General features: G+C 42.1%; 1 protein-coding gene across 7 annotated transcripts in view; it reads left to right on the top strand.

Moving 5' to 3' along the window:
* The first annotated feature begins 1378 nt into the window (after nucleotides 1-1378).
* The window catches only part of ABI1 (abl interactor 1), a 62504-nt gene continuing 45103 nt past the window's right edge, over nucleotides 1379-18779 (top strand). For 5 of the 7 annotated variants that reach the window (XM_063452590.1, XM_063452586.1, XM_063452584.1 and 2 more), the window contains exon 1: nucleotides 1380-1577. In XM_063452590.1, the coding sequence (XP_063308660.1) occupies nucleotides 1461-1577 (117 nt within the window). In that variant the 5' untranslated portion in view covers nucleotides 1380-1460. Of the gene's footprint in view, nucleotides 1578-18779 lie in introns of all 7 variants that reach the window. The other 2 variants (XM_063452587.1, XM_063452583.1) reach the window with 1 other exon arrangement.

Raw genomic sequence — 18779 nt, 5'->3', positions numbered from 1 at the left:
GCATGAGGTATTGATACCGGAGAAACTGACGGAAGCCAAGCACAGAGAGATGGACACAGGTTTCTTCAGGAAGGAAGAGATTCTTTATTCGGTTCACCGATCGGGACTCAGAGGGACTAATGTCACCAAAATACAACAAGTTCTGAGCCCCGGACAATAGTGCAGGCTCCTTATATAGGCACATAACTCCTCCCATATTAAGCTCCACCCGCACATTCTCTTGACCAATCAATACAAATAAGAATTAACTTCCTGCTTGACCGCATGGCCTGTCCAGCACAATGGAGGAGGGGAATACTACATCCTGTATTCTTGCACATGCTCCGTACACTACTGATCGTATCTTGCCTCGTGCAACCAACTGATCGATACGTCAGCATATGCACGTGCACATGCCATGTGGTAATCTCGGCCTACTAAATTTATTTTTACCGAGATTCCACCACAGTATGAGTTGCATAACTGGCTGCCCCTAACCCCCCCCCCCCCCATTTGCGTCCTGCTCCAAGTATGGGATGTATGAGTGATGTATGGGAGAGCGGGCACTGGGGGTGTATGCCAGCGATGCAACTTGCCCTATTCCACAGAAAGGGTGTGTCATCTTGGCGTTAATATATGGCTGCAGGCATCACACTCAGTCGTCCATGAGGAGAGCGCTGTTATAGTATTTTCAGCAAAGTCTGCCTGGTGTTCTCAGATGCGGTGCTCCAGGGAACCAACCTGGGACATGCCCAAAAATAGGGACTGTCCAGCCTAAATCAGGCCTGGTCACAGCTTGGACGTTATAGTCTATATTTTGCTATTCAGATTTCACTTCACTACATGCCAGTATTTAGTAAAGAACCCCCCTAATAGAATTTCACATTTCAGGAAACAGTGGCCATATTGAAAACATGTGCCCAACATATCAATTTCTGCTATTTTCTAGTAAAATTCACTGAGAATTTCTCACAATTCACACTGTAGTGAGAAAGTCTTACTGCATGACGTGCATGTGTGTTGCAAGTGAGGCAAACAAGCCTATTTATTAAAAATGGGAAGTTATAACATGTAATAACCACATAGGGGCATGAGCTAATAGGACACATTAGGAGCACTTCTTCACATGAAAAATATTGCATTAATTGCCAGTGTCCATAATAATATATCATTGTATGGCCTCCTCTACCATTATCCCCATGAAGGGATGGAATGGCTCATTCTGTAGAATATATATATTTTTTAAAACAATTATTGTTGGGGGAAGAAGCATTTCTGGCGGAAACTACAACTCCCGAAATGCTTTACGTCAGCAAGACGCCCCTTGTGCGCATGTCTGTGCAGCACTGGGGAAGAGAGAGGAGGGGGGGCTGGGGCGGAAGCGAGGCTGGGAATCCCAGAATACCAGTCGGGCGGGGTTGGGTCTGGGCTCAGCTGTCTGTCCTCAGCTTACAAGGAAGAGCTATGCACAGGGCTGGAAGATGGCAGAGCTGCAGATGTTACTAGAGGAGGAAATCCCTGCTGGGAAGAGGGCTCTGATTGAGAGCTACCAGAACCTCACCCGGGTGGCAGATTACTGCGAGAGCAACTACATCCAGGTGGGTCCATCTCATGTACTGGGGGTGCTGCTTGGGGTGAGGGGGGAGGTGTTCACGTTCAGTACAGGAAGTGTGGGATGGTGCTATTAGAACACACATCTAATATTATTTAAATCTCACATTTCCAGAAATGTACATTTCTTTTTTTAGGGTACTTTTAGTGGGTTTTTTTTCCCCCCTATGCCCTATGACCCCACACCCTTCCTGGTGAGATGCCACCCTGTAGAGTGGGGTGGTGGGTGTATCCTTGCTCTGCCCCAGAGGGTGTGCCTTTTTTTTTCTTCTTGTTTAATTATGAGTCATATCACATAAATGTCCCTGGGGTGCTATAGCTGCAGCATGTTTATTAGCTAGGGGGTTCTACATTCTATCAATGATTTGTTCTCTCCAGTGTTCCATTCCCCCTGGGTGTCAGTCTGCAGTGTGATCCATGTATTTGTGTGTACACACATCATGCAGAGCAGACATGGCCATAATTGTGCTTTGTGTCCTAGGCTTGGCTGTCTAGACAGAACTAAGAAGCAATCCTAGCAGATTAATTTTTCCTTATTTAACCTGGTTAATGTTCATTTTTATGTCGGTTTTTTTTTTTTGTACTAAATATGAATTTGTATCTTATTGTAGCCATTCCTTTGTTTATAGTAAATAGTTTGTGTCTGTGTGACAGATTTGAATCCCATCACCATGTGTGACAGCTGTTAGCAGGGTCATCTCCCTCATTGCTTGGCAATACCCAGTTCCTGTCTGATCAAGATTGTCTCTGGGAGTCATGTATAAAAGCATTGTTACATGCTATGAAGTAGAATGTATGCCATTGTGTTGGGGGTTGGATTGCTGGAAGGCCTGTGATGTTTGTACAATGATTTGCAGGACATTCCATTGCTTGCTGCAGGTTTCAACACTTATTTGCACTGTAACACAGGCCTATGGACATCAAAGGGCAACATGGCAGTATGTTAATGATTTTGTATTTGTGGATTTCTCCCCTGAGTTTTTTGTTCAGTCCTATGTGTCAAAACATGTTGCAGTCACTGGTGGCTAAAGGTAGATTTCCTGATGTTGTAGATCTGTTAATCCACAGATTTATTTGCATGTTTTATGGCTGGTAAAGTATTGTGGGAATTGTAGTCCTACATATAGCTGCTAATCGTTTTTGTCAACTCCTACTTTAAAGTAATACTGGAAAAAAATCATATATATGAGAGAGAGAGAATGTTTTATCCTTTTTAATGTCACTTGCTGTTTTGAATTTTTTTTTTTTTTAAATTGGAACTACCATTCAAATTTTATGAATAATGTATGAAAATATTAAACTTTTGCTCAACTGCAAAGTTACTGCAACTTAGGAGCATGGCTGTCCCACCCATAAACTTGTTTCCTCTCATGTGTGATATCACTTAGTTAGGCCCCCAACATAGGAGGGGCACAGCAGCACTTCATTAAGAAATAGTTCTGTGACTCACTGGTGTATGTAATATTATGAGTCAAAGATACTCAGAATGGAATGTTCTCTGGGTCGCTGTGACACTGGAAAATCAGTGTTTCCCCCAAAGCAGAAGCAGATTAAAAGTATTGTTTTGTCACCCTTGGTTTGGCAAGAAATTAACTTTTTTTTTTTCTCTCCTTTTTCTTTAAGATGTGCATTTTTGTCAAGCTTTTTTTTTTTTTAAAGGGAAATCATCAGCTTTATTTGGTTGCATTTTGTATGAAAATTGCACAGTTTCATATTGCTAATAATGCAGAATTTTCATTGTACTTGCTTTAGTTGTTCAGAATATATAATGGTAAAACCTAAGGTTAGCACAATGTTTCTGAGCTGCATGTGTTATGATGCTCTGTCCTCCTCAACAGACACTGTACCAAACTTGGCTATCGCTGGCATACAGCAACACTTAATGGACCAGCCCCACTATTTGAAAATTACATGCCCACAGCATCAATTACCCCTTAGTAGTTTTTACGCCCTCTTTTAGTCCGTTCCACTTAAAGTGATGTATATCAAAGAACCTTCTTTATTATAAGATGAATTAAAATGCAGACAAAAATAATCAAATAACCACAAACTTTTGCAAAAGCTACCAAAGCAACATTTCTTTCCTTCAACCTTTAATACAAAGGACTCATTAAAAGGACACTAAGCACCAAAACAACTTAATAAGGCAGGTTTGGGATATACTTCATGCTCTTGCAGTCTCGTTGCTCTGTTCTCTGACATTTAGGCATTACATAGCTTCTGTTTATACAGCCCTAGTAACACCTCCCTGGTTGTGACTCATACAGCCTCCATAAATAAAGGGTTAATTTCCAATCAGATCTTACAGCACGGTGTTTTTACTCTAGAGGTTTATATAGAATTGTAACTCTCAACACAGACAGGAGGCGTTTTACAGATTCTAGCAGGCTGTTAACAGAGCGGTAGATAAGAAATTCAAAACTAAACAAAATGCGATAAGCGACGCTAAAACAAATAGATGTTTTATTTCAAAATGTGTATGTGAGTGAGTCACAGCCAAGGAAGGTGTGGCTAGGACAACATAATTAAAGTGATATAAATGAACATGTTAGTGTTGGGAATACATCTTTGTATTCCTAACATTAGTGTCCCTTTGCCTCCTTAGTTTTCCCACCTGGCTGTGAAAGGTAAAAAAAAAAACATTGTCCCTCGCCTTACTCCAATACTGAGGGGTGACCCTAATGTGCAGTGAGTGATGCGTGTGCATTATGCCTTTCCCATAGGAAAGCATAGACTCAGTGCTTTCCTATGGGAATTTCACATCCTCATGCAAAGTGTGTGGATGTCAATCATCGTTTCTCAGTGTTAAACTTTGTGTAAATTAAGGAAGCACCTTTCTTGGCTGTCTTAGCCTTGTGATGATGCACATTGCAGTGCCAAAGGTAACAGAGGCACCGCACCCAGACCACTTCAATGAGATATAGCCTATAGTGTCTCAAAACATTTCAGATGTTCCAAATGAGTGGACACATCAGGCAAAGGAATACAGCAACTTGCACAAAGAGGAAATAAAAATAACATTATTATTATTATTATTATTATTATTATTATTATTATTATTATTATTATTATTATTATTATTATTATACAAGATTTTATTCAATTGCCATCAGTGAACTCTCAGACATGTTTGCTGAGTTGCAGCATTTTTAAGTTCAAATTTACTACAGCGTTTACATTTGCAATACAATGAGGCAACATGTTCAGTCTGTAACTCCAATGTGAGGCTATTTTTACCTGCATTTTAATTTGTTACAATAAAATTCTCCTATATTCATCACACTAAGTGGGTTCTTCTCCTCTTAAAGTAACCTGAAATGTACTTTTCTCCTATCATTTAATTTTCTCTTCCTCTTTAGGAATACGTTCTTTTTTTTTTTTACATTTCTGATCTAAATCTATTTAAAACTTTAAGGCCAAGAAGGAACTACTTTTGTCTTATGTATTTTTCTTACGCTTGACGATCTTGACAAAGGGTGGGGCTTAAGGCAAGCTCCACCCTTTGTCAGGGTTGTCATGCATAAGAATAATACATAAGACAAAGTCCCTACTTGTTTTAAAGAGAATTCGGAAAGAAAAAAACAGATTCTGAATGAGTAAGAGGAAACAATAGGAGAAAGCCAAGTTTGAGGTGACCAAACCACTTTAACCCCTTAAGGACACATGACGTGTGACATGTCATGATTCATTTTTATTCCAGACGTTTGGTCCTTAAGGGGTTAAAGGGACACTCCAAGCACCAAATCAAATTAATCTCAATGCAGTTCTTATGGTGCCAGGAGGCCCATAGAGGCATTCTTTACCGTAAATGGTTAAACTGATGGGTTTAACCCCAAAGCTGCCTCCAGCGCTGGTCTCTGCTCCTCCATAGGTCATATCGGGCATCTGATATCTCACTTACAGGTAGTGCGTAGTGTCGTTGGGCAGTTTGCCGCCAATTGGCTGAGAGAGGTGAGCTGATGCTCTTAGCCATTCAGTGACTTCCCATTTACTAAACTGGCATTTAAAAAAAATAAAAAATAATAATTTTGCAAGCCAGTTTAGTGAATTGGGAGTCACTGGTTGAGTGTTAGCTGACTGCTCTCAGCAAATCGTCAGCGCCTCTGCCTGGGTAGGAGCTGAGACCAGCACTGGAGGCTTTTTTGGAGTTAAACTGCTCAAACAGTTTAACCCATTTTAGGTAAGTATGCCTCTGGGACCTCCTGGCACCATAACAACTTCAATATGAATAAGTTGGTTTGGTGTTGTTGCTACTGTAGGAATCTGGAATTCAAATCTTGGGTTGACCCACTAAATGTTGCTATTCAGAAACCTCACTGGACTGTTTGCTGCATGTGTTATCTGCCTATGGGCCTGCGTTTTTATACATACTCAAAATGTTATCGTTTAATATTCGGTTCATTTGTTTAAATTGTTTGAAAAGATTTTGCCAAATTCACAAAGTTCCCTGACTGTGACATTGCCTTTGGGGGTTCGGTGGTTGAGCGGGGAATCACCTGAACCTGTCCATCACGGGTGCTGACATCTTGATCTGGTGGGGGTCCTGCGCTAACGCCATTGCTGTACGTTTGCGCATATGCAAGAGTACAGCATTGACGTCTATGTGGGATCCCGCAAGACTGCTGGGTCCTCCATAGATGCAGCCAGCACTGGTGACTGGGGGGGAGGTGTCAGTGCAACTTTAAATTTGTCTAGTGAAGATATTTCTTTCATCAACAAAAGCATTTTTTCCCCCTCATCTCATCTTTACAGATCTGTAAGCTCTAGAATATGAGTTAAATATGGGTTGCTTTATCTAGATGCAAAAAGGAAGCTGCCAAAATTTCCTGAGAAGCCATTATGATCCATTAATATTTATAGTCTTTAGTGACAGCTCTCACTAATAATTCACTTAGTGCATAGTTACCGTGATCACGTTTCAGGAGGAAATAGAGGCCTCTCACAATGTCAATATATACTTCCCGAAACATAAACAGCTTATGGTAAAACAGTACATGGAGGGGAAACAAGATATATAGTGTGTGGATCATTTTTAGCAGACAGCATTATGGTCTATGGCAGCAGAGTGACATGATTACTCAATTGTTAGGTAAAATGTAAAACAAAGCTCATATGATGCAGAGCCAGCATCATATACAGTATTTTTCTCAAAAGCCGCAGTGGCAAAGATTAGCTGCTCTCAGAATAGATGATTTATTGGATATAGTATGCTTTATTATTTAGCAGGGCTAAGAATTTCAGATCGTATGTGATTAGCTAGGCCTTAAAGTCCTTAAAGGAACACTGTAGGGTCACAGACATGTATTCTTGACCCTTATAGTGTAAAAAAAAACCTCAATTTATTCCCCGCTGTCCCCTCCCCCCCCCCCCCCCCCACTTCCCTTTGCTGCCTTAAATATAGCAACATCTTACTTTTCTTTCAGTCTGCTTCTGCTGGCTTTGCCCCTGATTTGCCTGCTTTGCTGACATCATCAGAAGTTGTGTTCTAAGTTAATCACAATGCTTTCACATTGGATTTCCTGAGCTTGTCAAGGAAGCAGATCAGGGGCAGAGCCAACACAGCCCTGGCCAATCGGCATCTCCTCATAGAGATGAATTGAATCAAAGCATCTCTATGAGGAAAGTTCAGTGTCTGCGTGCAGAGGGTGGAGACACGGAATGGCAGTCACACTGAACGTGCAGCACTGCCCCAGGAAGCATCTGTAGCAGCCATCTGAGGAGTGGACAGTGACGTTATCACTAGGCTGTAATGTAAACACTGCATTTTGACAGCGTTTACTGCAAAAAGCCTCATTGCAATGATTATACTCAGCCGAACAAATACAATAAGCGGTCGTCGTTCTGGTGGCCATATAGTGTTCCTTTGACTGGTGGGGAAGTGGCACAGTCACCAGAGTGAATTTCTACTTGATAAAGGCAAAATTTTTACTTGCCAGTGGCTAGCGATATTTTGAGCCTTGGAAATTCAGTATAAACAGAGAACATGACCTCTTATATTTTATAGAGCTTTGCTTTAATATTAGATTGGCAAAAGCCACACACAAAAAAAAGATTTAACTGGACTTTTACAATGTGCTGAGGGTTTATGTACGCTTTTAATGGGCTACCATGCTTTGTTACATCTTCCTTCAATGTTACAATGTAGATGGGTAAAGCAATGTGTTAAACCAGGCAACATGTGTTTGCTGGCAGAAAAACAGGAAACTGCTCTTCAAAGGCCCTATCAGAGCAATTACTTGCAGTCTTTTACAGTGATAGCAGATGCAGACACTGACCTGCTTCCTGCTTTGTTTCTCCACCCAAGTCGAGACCTTTATATCAGTCGTTTCACAGATTCAGAGCCGGGGTGTGCCAGCACCTGGGCAAGAGCTACTTCTCTTTTGCAATGCTAAAAATAAAGCATAGTGATTTGTGCCTAAAGATACCTGGGATGGAATCCAGACTTGGTTCATATTATTTATACATGTTTTATGCAATAGAATAAAACACTACCTTTTATTTTTAACCTCAAGTCTTGATTTTATTTTCAGATAGAATAATGTGGTTTTATTCAGTAGGCGTTGCAGAGAATTGGAAAAAGTGAAAAATTTAAAGGGACTCTATTTGACATTTAGGAGTTAAACCCCTCCCCCCCCCCCCTTTTTTTTTAAAAGTAGTTATTTTTCTGTTTATGGAGCCCTAACCAATAAGGATCGACCGATCATGATTTTTTATTATCTATAGTTCTGTGAACTTTCAGGCAGCTAGTCATAGCTTACTGATATTCTGTACATTTAAGAAAACAATTAAAAAAAACAAACATTTTTTTTTCAAGTGGTAAATGCACAAAATATACATGTCAGTCACATTTTTTTTTTTTAAATGTCTTCAAGAATATTTGTGTGTAGTGGATACAGTGAGAGTATTTGATTAGTAAATGCAGTGTGTTTGTTTGTGTGTAAATATGTGCAGTAGGAACTTCCGCCTCCCCACCCCAGTGTTCCTTTTCCCTTCCCTGTCCCTTAATGCCCTCCTCTCTCGCCCCACAGTGTCCCCCCCCCCACTTCCCCCACAGTGTAATTTCCCCCTGTCTTGTCTCCCGTGGTACAGGAAATTCAGTCTCCTGTACCCAGCCGGACTGACAGGAAGTGCTCTCTCAGTGAGCACTTTCTTTCAGTCCGGACGGGTACAGGAAACATAAGTTCTTGTACCACGGTGCGCACTGCTCCACTCGGCCATGCTGTGCGCCCACCTCCTGCCGGTCACTACAATCTAGCGCCCCTTGGGCGGGTGTGCCCTAAGGTGGCCGCTTCTGCCACCTTATGGACGCGCCGACCCACCTTGTCGGTATTACCGGTGACTATCGGCCGATACTTACATAAAATTGGAATATCGGTAAATAATATCGGCAAAAAACGATAAACGATCGATCCCTACTAGCCACACCCCCAAGGCTGTGACTGACACAGGCTGCATGAAAACAAAATGGTTCATATTGAATCAGATGTAACTAAATGTAAGTTTTTTTTATTTCCTGCTCTGTAAATTAAACTGTTATTACATACAGTAGGCTCCTATTAACAGAGCATGACACAATACTTTCTAAATTAAACAGAATTTGCAGGAGGTGTAAATATTAGACTCTTTTTACAGGAAGTGTTTAGGAAAGCTGTGCAAGTCACATGCAAGGGGGTGTGCCAAGGGCTGTATAAACAAAGTAATCTAACTCCTAAACGGCAGAGAATCGAGCAGCAAATCTGCAGGGGGGCATGATCTATACACCAAAACTGCTTCATTAAGCTAGAGTTATCTTGGTGGCCATAGTGTCAAGTAATGAAACCAGAAAATTCTTGTATTCTAGATTTGGTATTCTGGCCTTCAATTCCCTTGTCACTTATCCACAATTCCTGGTTAACTGAATGAACCTCCTACGTTGTTAATCAGGAAACTGTTTTTAATTTCCTTTTGCCCACCTGACTCATTCATCCCCCCACCCCCACACACACTATAGCCATGGTATAGTTGATCACATAATTTCCATATTTTATATTTAACTAAAATTTGCCAATGTCACAGAGAGAGCAACTACTGTGATGGAGACAGTCACTTGTGTGGGAGTGTTATTATTATAGAATGCTTTTGGCACTCACAATTGCGTTCTTTCTGCTGAGTATGGCCACACTTCAGAGCAAGAAATTACAATTTCTTCTAGGGTAAAATCCATCTCTGGCAATGGTTTTGTGAAAGATCTTTATTTTAATTTTTTGGCACAATGGGAAAACAAAATTGTTTTATGACTCGTGGGAGAGAATTCGATTCTTTTCTGCTGTGAAACGTTATTTTCATGTATTCCTCAGTACAGTGAAAACTGTTACATTCCTTCAGATTAAACACTTTATTTATTTTGAACCAAAAATGATATATTAGAGAGAATACTTTTGAGACTTGAGTTATTAACTTGACATGTGAGCATGGTGTGACCATCATCCTGTTTCTTAATGGCGTGTTTTTTTTTTCTTCTTTCAATATTTTATTTTAACCCCTTAAAGGCCACATGACGTGTGACATGTCATGATTCCCTTTTATTCCAGAAGTTTGGTCCTTAAGTGGTTAATCTACCTGTAAATCCCTCTACAATAAGAAAAGAAATATACACACCTTGTTATCAGATACATGGCCTTTTATTATGTGGCATAATTTGGTGCTTTTCTGAATGAATGCCTGTAAAAGGGTATTTTCCCCTTCAGTAATGATCAGCTGGTTTAAATGGGCCTTTTCAGAAGTGTTTCACTGAGTTTCCTCGTACGACCCTAGACATGAATGCCATTAATATGATATTCTGCTGCCAGGCAGGTTAGTGAAGCCTATTTCACTTGCTTACTGTCTGCAGTGGGAAAACCAACAGCGTCCCAGACAGCTTAATCTCCCATGTTGCAGGCAGACTGAGTCTGTTAACCCCTTTATTATTCCAGCATGATTCAAAACTGGCCTGTGGAGGAGATCTGTCTTTAGCCAGCTACGAAACGGACATGTATACACATGTACTGACCAAAGGTCCCCTGTAGTGTTTTTAAATGTACTTGTCTACTGCTCGTGAAATCCGCAGCAAATGTATAGATATGCTTTAAATTGTGACCGGGATATCTCTGGGCTTTGCACACATATATGGGTCTGTTACATTTTTAGCTAAATAGAATCTGATGTCGCTATATAAATAATAAATTAATAATAATATAAGAAAAATAGTAGCAGACTAGATTTTACAAATAGTAAAATGTAGGCAGCAGAAGCATAAATTCTCTAGAATACCTTTGCAAGCACTCACTGTCATGTTACAGTATACATTTCTGCATGTGCATTGATGGGATCGGCCATCAATCATTATGTAAATGGATGGAAGTCCAAGATGAAGTCTTCCTGCACTTGATCTTCTTTCAAAAATCTGTATTTAAAATAACTAGTCGCAGTACAATAATATCTACAGCTTTATGTAGTAGTTATGGTGCAATTAGTCTTTGGGTTCCATCCTCTGGTTTTCGTCGAAGTGTTTATGATCTTATCTCCCCCCCTCCCACCCTCTTTGCTCAGATAATGCAATTCGCTTCTATGGTGTCTCTCTAACCTTGGATGGCAAAGATGGGCAGCAAGCACTGGGCTGTCTGCGAAGTTGGATGGCTTAGTTTACATTTTTTTTTTAAATTCTTTATTTTGGCGTGCATAATGATAACAAACATTCCGGAACTGCCACAACAGCAGGTACCGGTCATTAATCGGCATAGGTTACATCTGCACATTTTTTGGTATTAAATTCAGGCTTGGTTCAAGGTTAATCAACAGTTATGTCAGTATAAGAGGCAATATAAAGCGTGGAAGAGCAGTATGAAAACTGACATGAAGGTTTAGTAATAAAATAATACAGTAATACAAGTACTTGCCGAACAGGCTAGTAGTAAGCGTTTAGGTAAACAAAAGTGATTAACTTGCTAAAGTTACATGAGGCTTGGCTGACTGACCCTGAGAATGGCTAGAATACCTCGATTGTGCTGTGCATAGTAATATCAGTGCGGTTAGTTCTAGACTGGCTAGGTGGGGAGGCAGTTAAGAACCATATGCTTCAGGAGTAGTTATTAGTAACTTTCTGTAAGCTTAGATAAGTTTATCCATCAGGGAGCAGCAGATCGACAGACATATCCGCAAGCATAGACATTTCAGTTAGAATAAGCAGAGAGATATAGAACATGTAGGGCCTAACTCATCACAATGCGAACTTTTTCAATTGTACATATTGCAATTATGCCATAAACAAGGTTCAATAACAGGGACTACAAAGTCGATTTGGGTGTTCACGTGAACGCAATATTCGGTAGGTTAGCATGAACTGTACCAGGGGTGCTAGTAATTTGACCGTGCACAGTGGCATGTCAGACTGCCATGTTGTTGCTAGTGTCCCCATTTACCCGATACCAGAAGTCGGCAGGCTTTCGGTATAGGTCTGTGAGCAGTCCGAGGCTTTCTGTGTAGGGGTTATCTCCTTGGCAGCGGCTGTATGATGCTGGCTGTGAGCCGTCGCTTGAGCTTGATTGGCAGCTTGTCTGTGTGCAGTGAGGCTTTGCTGGGGCTGTGCAGGCGCTTGTCCCGGGGTTTTCCCCGCCGTTTGTGGTCGATTGAGAGGAAGAGTGCTGGCGCCTGAGGGGCAGTCCATCGCCACTCGTTGCTTTGCTCTCTGCCTTCGTCCCCTTCTGGAGGCTGCCCTGGGGGCTCGCTGTGGGTACGTACATAGTTGCCGCCTGGTAGCTGGTCGGACCCATGAAGCTATTGCTTGGACTGCTTGTTGAAAGGGCCGAGCCTTATGCCGGAGTTGTGACCATAAACTGTAGCAGAGTCGGTCAAAGAACTCCTGGGTGTGTTTGGGTGGAGTGGCAGAGGTGTTGCTGGTACCATGGTTCGCCCTCTCTCTCCCTATTGCTGTTTGCTTATCTTCGCTGTGTTGTGGCTGCAGTCGGCCACGTGTAGTGAGGCTGAGCTCCTCCGCCATCTTGGACGCCACCGTTTCCATTCTGCTCGGAAGCTCAGTGGCGTCTGCTATGCTGTCGTGGCTTGTGGTTTCTCGTGCTGGTGGGGACCGGGATATCCCCCACCGGTCCAAAGGGGGGGGGGGGAAAGTAGTGTGTGGGTATCCCCTCTGCAGCCTGAGAACCGGGAGAGCGGCCGTCTCTCCACGGCTCCCACCCGTGCAGGCCGTGAGATGTGTTGAGGGCTGTTCCGCGGCGGAGAGCCCCAAATCGGGTGTCTCCGGACTCAGCATTCCCTCCTGGAGACGAGTATGGTTGTCCGCGGCCGGAACGATCCGGTGGTCGGGCGTAAAGCCCAGAATCAAGACTGCAGATGCGGGAGCTCCCACCATGAGCGTCCGGCTTGCTCGGCTGGTAAGCTCCGCCCCCCTTAGTTTACATTTTGTTAGTTTAATTTCGGCATTATGAGAGGAACCAGGTTTTTGTAAAAACGCTCACAGGGTTTGACAGATGCGCATGGGGGGCATCACCCAAACAATCATGGCACCTTACCCAGTACATTAATTTTGGTAACCTAATGCAAATAGAATGGGTGATGTCTGAAATAGTGTTAGAATAGACCGAGTTTTTCTGAGAGGTTTATAGCAGGAACATATGGATGTTTTGCTAAATCATTTTCCAACATCTCAACATAGTTTGTTGCTTGTCTCTCGTCAGCATCTCCAGCCATCAATAAAGTGGTAAGGAAAGAGTAGAATTAATAAGACATGTGCTTTATCTCTCACAAACATGCTTATCTTTGGTTCTTACCACAAGAATATATTACATTTTGAAAAACATTTTTATTGTAACAAAATCATGGAGGGAGTGATGTTCCCCGCCTGCCCATATGGACCATTCTTTACTGCTGACCAGTCCAAAAGGTGACAATTTTTTATAGAATAAAATCTATATAATCTCTTGCCAGCGGTGTTTAGTGTGAAACAGATTGTTTTATTATACAAACACAAAGATAAATCACCGCGCTTACAGCTGCAGTAGCTTAGTATCCAACAGCTTAAAATATAGTAAAAACAAAGAGAACGTTACCTGCGCTCTGGCCTAAATCCCCATGTGCATTTAAACAAAATGGAGGCTCTTTAGTTTTATTCCAATGGCCATTTGAATATATAAGCTCACCTGCCACGTCAAGGCAAGCCTCAATAGGTGAGTTCCTACACTAGCCATTAGATATGCTGATATCAGCCAAGAATCTCCAGTGAGACAGGAAGGGGTATTTTATAAACCATTTCACATTTAACCCTTTATAGGGCTTCTACACATTCAATAAACTTTGCTGGTATCAGACAAAGTTTAAACGTCTCTAATGAGACATGAAGGGGTGTTTTATAAACCCCTACATACTTATTAACCCTGAATAGGGCTATAACACATACAAATCACCTTGCCGATATCAGCTAGAAGGCAAATTTCTCTGAGACAGGAAGGGGTGCTGCCCCTACATACTTATAAACTCTTCATAAGACAAACGTGGGGAGGCTGGCAGCAATGTAACATAGCTGGGTGATACAAAATTCATATACAAACACAAAGATAAAGCACCGCGCTTACAGCAGCAGTAGCTTAGTATCCAACAGCTTAAAATACATAGTAAAAACAAAGAGAACGTTACCTGCGCTCTGGCCTAAATCCCCATGTGCCATTTATTTATTTTTTTTTTTTTTTTAATTCTTTATTTTTGATGCGCAAAGAATATACTGTAGAAGCTTGCATCGCCACAACAGCGGAACAGACAATAACATTTTCAAACATTTAAAGACAGTGACATGGCGTTGGAAGTGCGAGCACAATTTTTTTTTTTTTTTTTTCATGAGTACTTCATGCTAGTCATTGTTGTCTAGACTAAGTAGCGAATTGCGTGTGCCATTCCGAGGTAAATACTAGACAGGAATATAGGAGATAATCATTATATATCAATTAACAGTTGTTATAGAATGCTAAGCTAAATAGTAGGCAAAGCAAGACATAATAAAAGTTACGTTCTGGTTAAACCAATTTGCATTAGAGTTAGACATATCGGTAGGTTCATTATGTGTTTTGTATAAGAGTGTTGCCCCCCTCTGATCCCCAGGTGTTTGGGTGTATGTGGTTGCTTGCTGAGGCCTATTGTGTGTGTGTACGCGGGGTATGCCTATGTACAGTGATAAGTCTGCGGTGTTGTGTGTGGTGAGCCTTTAAAAATTGTGTGTGTGCTTCTCTGTTGGAGACTGCGGTCCTAGCTTCTGGGAGGCTGCCCCAGTATTGAGTCTCTCAACCTATACCCTGTTGGTTTGCGGTGGTTTCCCAGTGCGTTGGGCTGTGCTTCGTTCTCCGTGGTCCGGAGGCGTTGGGGTGAGGAGTTCCAAAGAGGGAAGTCGGCCCGCTTGGTGGGCAATGTGCAGTCCCGTTTGAGTGTCTCTGTGGTCGGTGCGTTTGTGGGCTGTTGTAGCGCCGGTATGGGTGGGCTACTGCTGCCATCGGTTTAGTTCCCCTGGAGCTCTGCGTTTGCAATCTTGCTCGTTGGGCCGCGCCGGTCCGGGGTCCGTGCTGGATCTCTGCGCGTGGGTGAGATGATTTTTGGCGCTTTACTGTAGTTGTCCCTCTTGCTTTGGTTGCTTGTTTTTTTTGGCTGCTCCCGCTCTCAGTGTGGCTCCAGGCCCCAGCTTTCGAGGTGGCTCGTCCCCTGTGTCTGCTCGGCCTGAAGGAGTAGTGCGGTGGATATGCTGTGACACGCTCTGGGGCTTTCCGTGGCATGCCCCGTGCGATATTTCCGAGTGGGGGCTCCTGCTCTGTGGGCCACTGGAGCGCCTCCAGCTTCTCCCAAAAGGAGCTGAATATGTCGTTGAGTCGTAGCTCTGTGGCCTTCCAGGCTGTGCACAGGGTTGCGTTGTGTGAGCCTTCCGCCATTTTGGAAGTTGCACTGTTGCCCTCCGAACTCGGTAAGCTTGTCGCTTGGGCGTCTCTTAATGTGGGGATCGTGTGGGGGTGGCCCGGGATAACCCCCGCCGGTCCAGAGGGGGGGGAACGAGGGCTCCAGGGCAGGATTCCAGCCGTATCCGGCGGCAGGAGAGCGGCCGTCTCTCCCGCGCCAGCCATGCTGGTAGGCCTCTCCAGGGTGGTCGGTGTGCGTCGATGCAGGTGTCGCTTAAAGGGTATCATTGTGTGCCGCTCGGTTACTCCTTTCCCCAGGAGGCCTTTCGTCGCTGTTTTAATAACTTTTCTGGGTTTTATTCTCGCTTTTTTGCCCCAGTATGCAGGAGCCGTCGCGGTGAGCGTCCTCTTGGCTCGGCTGTCAGGCCCCGCCCCCCCCATGTGCCATTTAAACAAAATAGAGGCTCTTTAGTTTTATTCCAATGGCCACTTGAATATATAAGCTCCATTTTGTTTAAATGCACATGGGGACTTAGGCCAGAGCGCAGGTAACGTTCTCTTTGTTTTTAGATAGTTTTATTAACTTGAGATTATTTTTATTTGCTTTGGGACAGTGTCACCCCCCCCAGAGGAAAAAATACATTTGTTTAATAAACCTGGACTTGGATCTGGACCTGAACGATTTAGTTTGTTTGGCGCAACGAGAAAAAAAATAGTTTTATGCCTACAGGAAGAGAATTGGATTATTTTCTGCTGTGAAACTGTAATTTAAATTATTTTTCAGTGGAGTGCATTATTATAAAAATGCTAAATTGGTACAGTACATGTAATTTTTTTTAATGTTTTGGCCAACCTAATATGCTGCCATGTTTGAGGCATTTTATGCTGTTTTGGGATTTGGTAAGATAAGATGACTATCTGGCATAAGTAGTACCTCTACCCCCGGGTGTGTTGGGCAGATACAATAATGAGAAGTTTTCCTTTCTATAAATGTCGATTATAAAGCCAAGGCTTGAAAAGTCCCAGAAATAACCATGCCGTGCTGCTAAAAATATCACTAATTGTGCTATTGAATAGTCTTCAAGTAAACTGTTAGTACCGTAGGTGCTCTTTGTTCACAAGCATGGAGTCTTTGTTTTTTTGGAGATTTTGAATAGTCTTTTATTGAAGCATTCCGAGCTCCGGAAAAAAACAATTTTATTTCGAGTTTGCCAGCTTTCTCCGCATAAAGACAATACGTATCATGTGACGTTAACGAGTTGAGAAATAAATGCAAAAAATGTGAGTTTCTTGTATTTTCATGACAATTGTGCAAAAAAATAATAATAAAAAATACTGTACACTATAGCACCCCCTCCGCGGTTTAGTTACCTGTTTGCACTCTTGGAGTGCACCTGAAAGCTGTGTTTGTAAGTTTTTCTGGTGTGAGTATTTTTGGGTATATTGTTGTATGGGCAGCGCCTTCATTAAGTTCAGGCTTTGTTCGGAGGAAATCTGACGATATTCGTATGTAATGGGGTATAACAATAAGGGTTTGTGTGTTTGTATGTATAGCATTGGGCACACGATGTGCATGCATGGCGAGCACTGCACTAACATCCCAAATTTCTCATAGGAAAGCATTAAAACAAGTGCTTTCGCGTCATGTGACCACTAGTTTTACTCGGTCAGTTTGGTGGAAGCGCGTTGTTGGCAATTATTTGATATCCGGTAGTGGCTTTGTTGTTGGCAATTATTTGATATCCGTGAGAGCATCTGTGAGTATTGTTGGGTATTTTTTTTTAAAACAAAATATCAAAAGGTTAAGCAGGATAATTTTTCATTATTTGCTCATATTTGCCAAGGTGCCAATATTAGTCTGCACTGTGTGTATGTGTATATATAAATTAAATCTCAGAAATGTGTATATAAACAGGTAAGCAACGTTTAAGAACTAAAAATATGAAAAAAGAGCCTTCTCTGTGCCCTGCGCCATCGCATTATTCACAGTACAAAGGGAGAGAAATGTTGGTACAATGTATTGCTCGACGGTGATACATTAATACTCAAAGGTGAGTATGAAAATTGCTCTTTGCATATTGTATTGATTTGTAAAGGCATAATGGATTAGGTGCTCTCAGTGCTATTGTGTTGATGGGACAAATTATATTTCTTGTTTGAAATTCATTAACCTCTTCACCACTGTATGTTGCAGTTTTTTTCAATTTCAAACAAATGCTGGAATTAATGGATAATCAATTGCAATATAGTGTGTTTTTCTTTTGCATACATTTATTATATACAATTCTGGCTGTACCTACCTGTTGAACAGAATTCCCATGGCTAACCTTGGCAGCCCAGTGCATACAGGGGCTATGTTTTTGGTAAGTGTAAGTATGCAACCAGACAAATTTTATACCTAGGTTAATGATGACTAATGCCTCGTTTCCACTGAGTGGATCGGTTCGGTACGGTTCGCTATTTTGGGTGTTTCCATTATGAAAGTGGTCCATATAAGCGAACCGTACAGATCCATTCAGGGTCCTGCTTCAAATGTAGGGCCATAGGAAATGGAACGGTTCGCTTAGGGCGGAGCTACTATACAATCCATTGATTGGTGGACAGGAAGAGCATTTTTTCTAAACCCCGCATGGCCCCTGAAGGTCTGACTTGCAGTGGAAACGCTCACCAGAATGGGCTGGACCATTCTAAACCTTCCAAACTGTACCAACCCGAACCGATCCGCTCAGTGGAAACGAGGCATTACTTTGCCACTCCGGGTCTGTTTCAGAAACTGACATCTAGGGTGCCAATGTTGGCCTCCATTAACTAGAATAGTGGCTCTTGGATTTCTATGGTACAACCAGATAATACATGCCATTAGTTTGGAGACTAATTCTTCAGTTGTATATTAAAGTCTGTTCAACCCCTTCAGTAAATTGTACCCCGTTTCAGGGCTCCTCAGTTTGGAATTGCTGAGTGATGATAGTCCTGGCAAATATGATGAACCTGTCCTAGCCCAGACTACTGAGGCCCATATTGAGAATGCATTCTTTTAGTGTCACAGCATTGTTTATTGGGGTGTAGCCGCTATCCTACGCTTTAGAAAGTGCCTTTAGATTTCTCTTCAACTGTCTTGTGTAGATAAAATTGCCAGCTCTGGTCTGTGTCAAATACTGAAACTGTATCTTTTTAAAAATAAATACATTTTGAGGTCTACCCCACAGTCAATGTATCACACTCCAGCTTCTAAGAACTAATATTTTTGAAACAAATGTGTAAATATGCAAATGTTGCTTGCCCTGTATA

The sequence above is a fragment of the Pelobates fuscus genome, chromosome 4 (assembly GCF_036172605.1).
Source record: "Pelobates fuscus isolate aPelFus1 chromosome 4, aPelFus1.pri, whole genome shotgun sequence".
Taxonomy (NCBI): Eukaryota; Metazoa; Chordata; class Amphibia; order Anura; family Pelobatidae; genus Pelobates; species Pelobates fuscus.
Note: the sequence above shows the minus strand (reverse complement) of the source record. Positions and strands in the feature narration are given on the sequence as shown.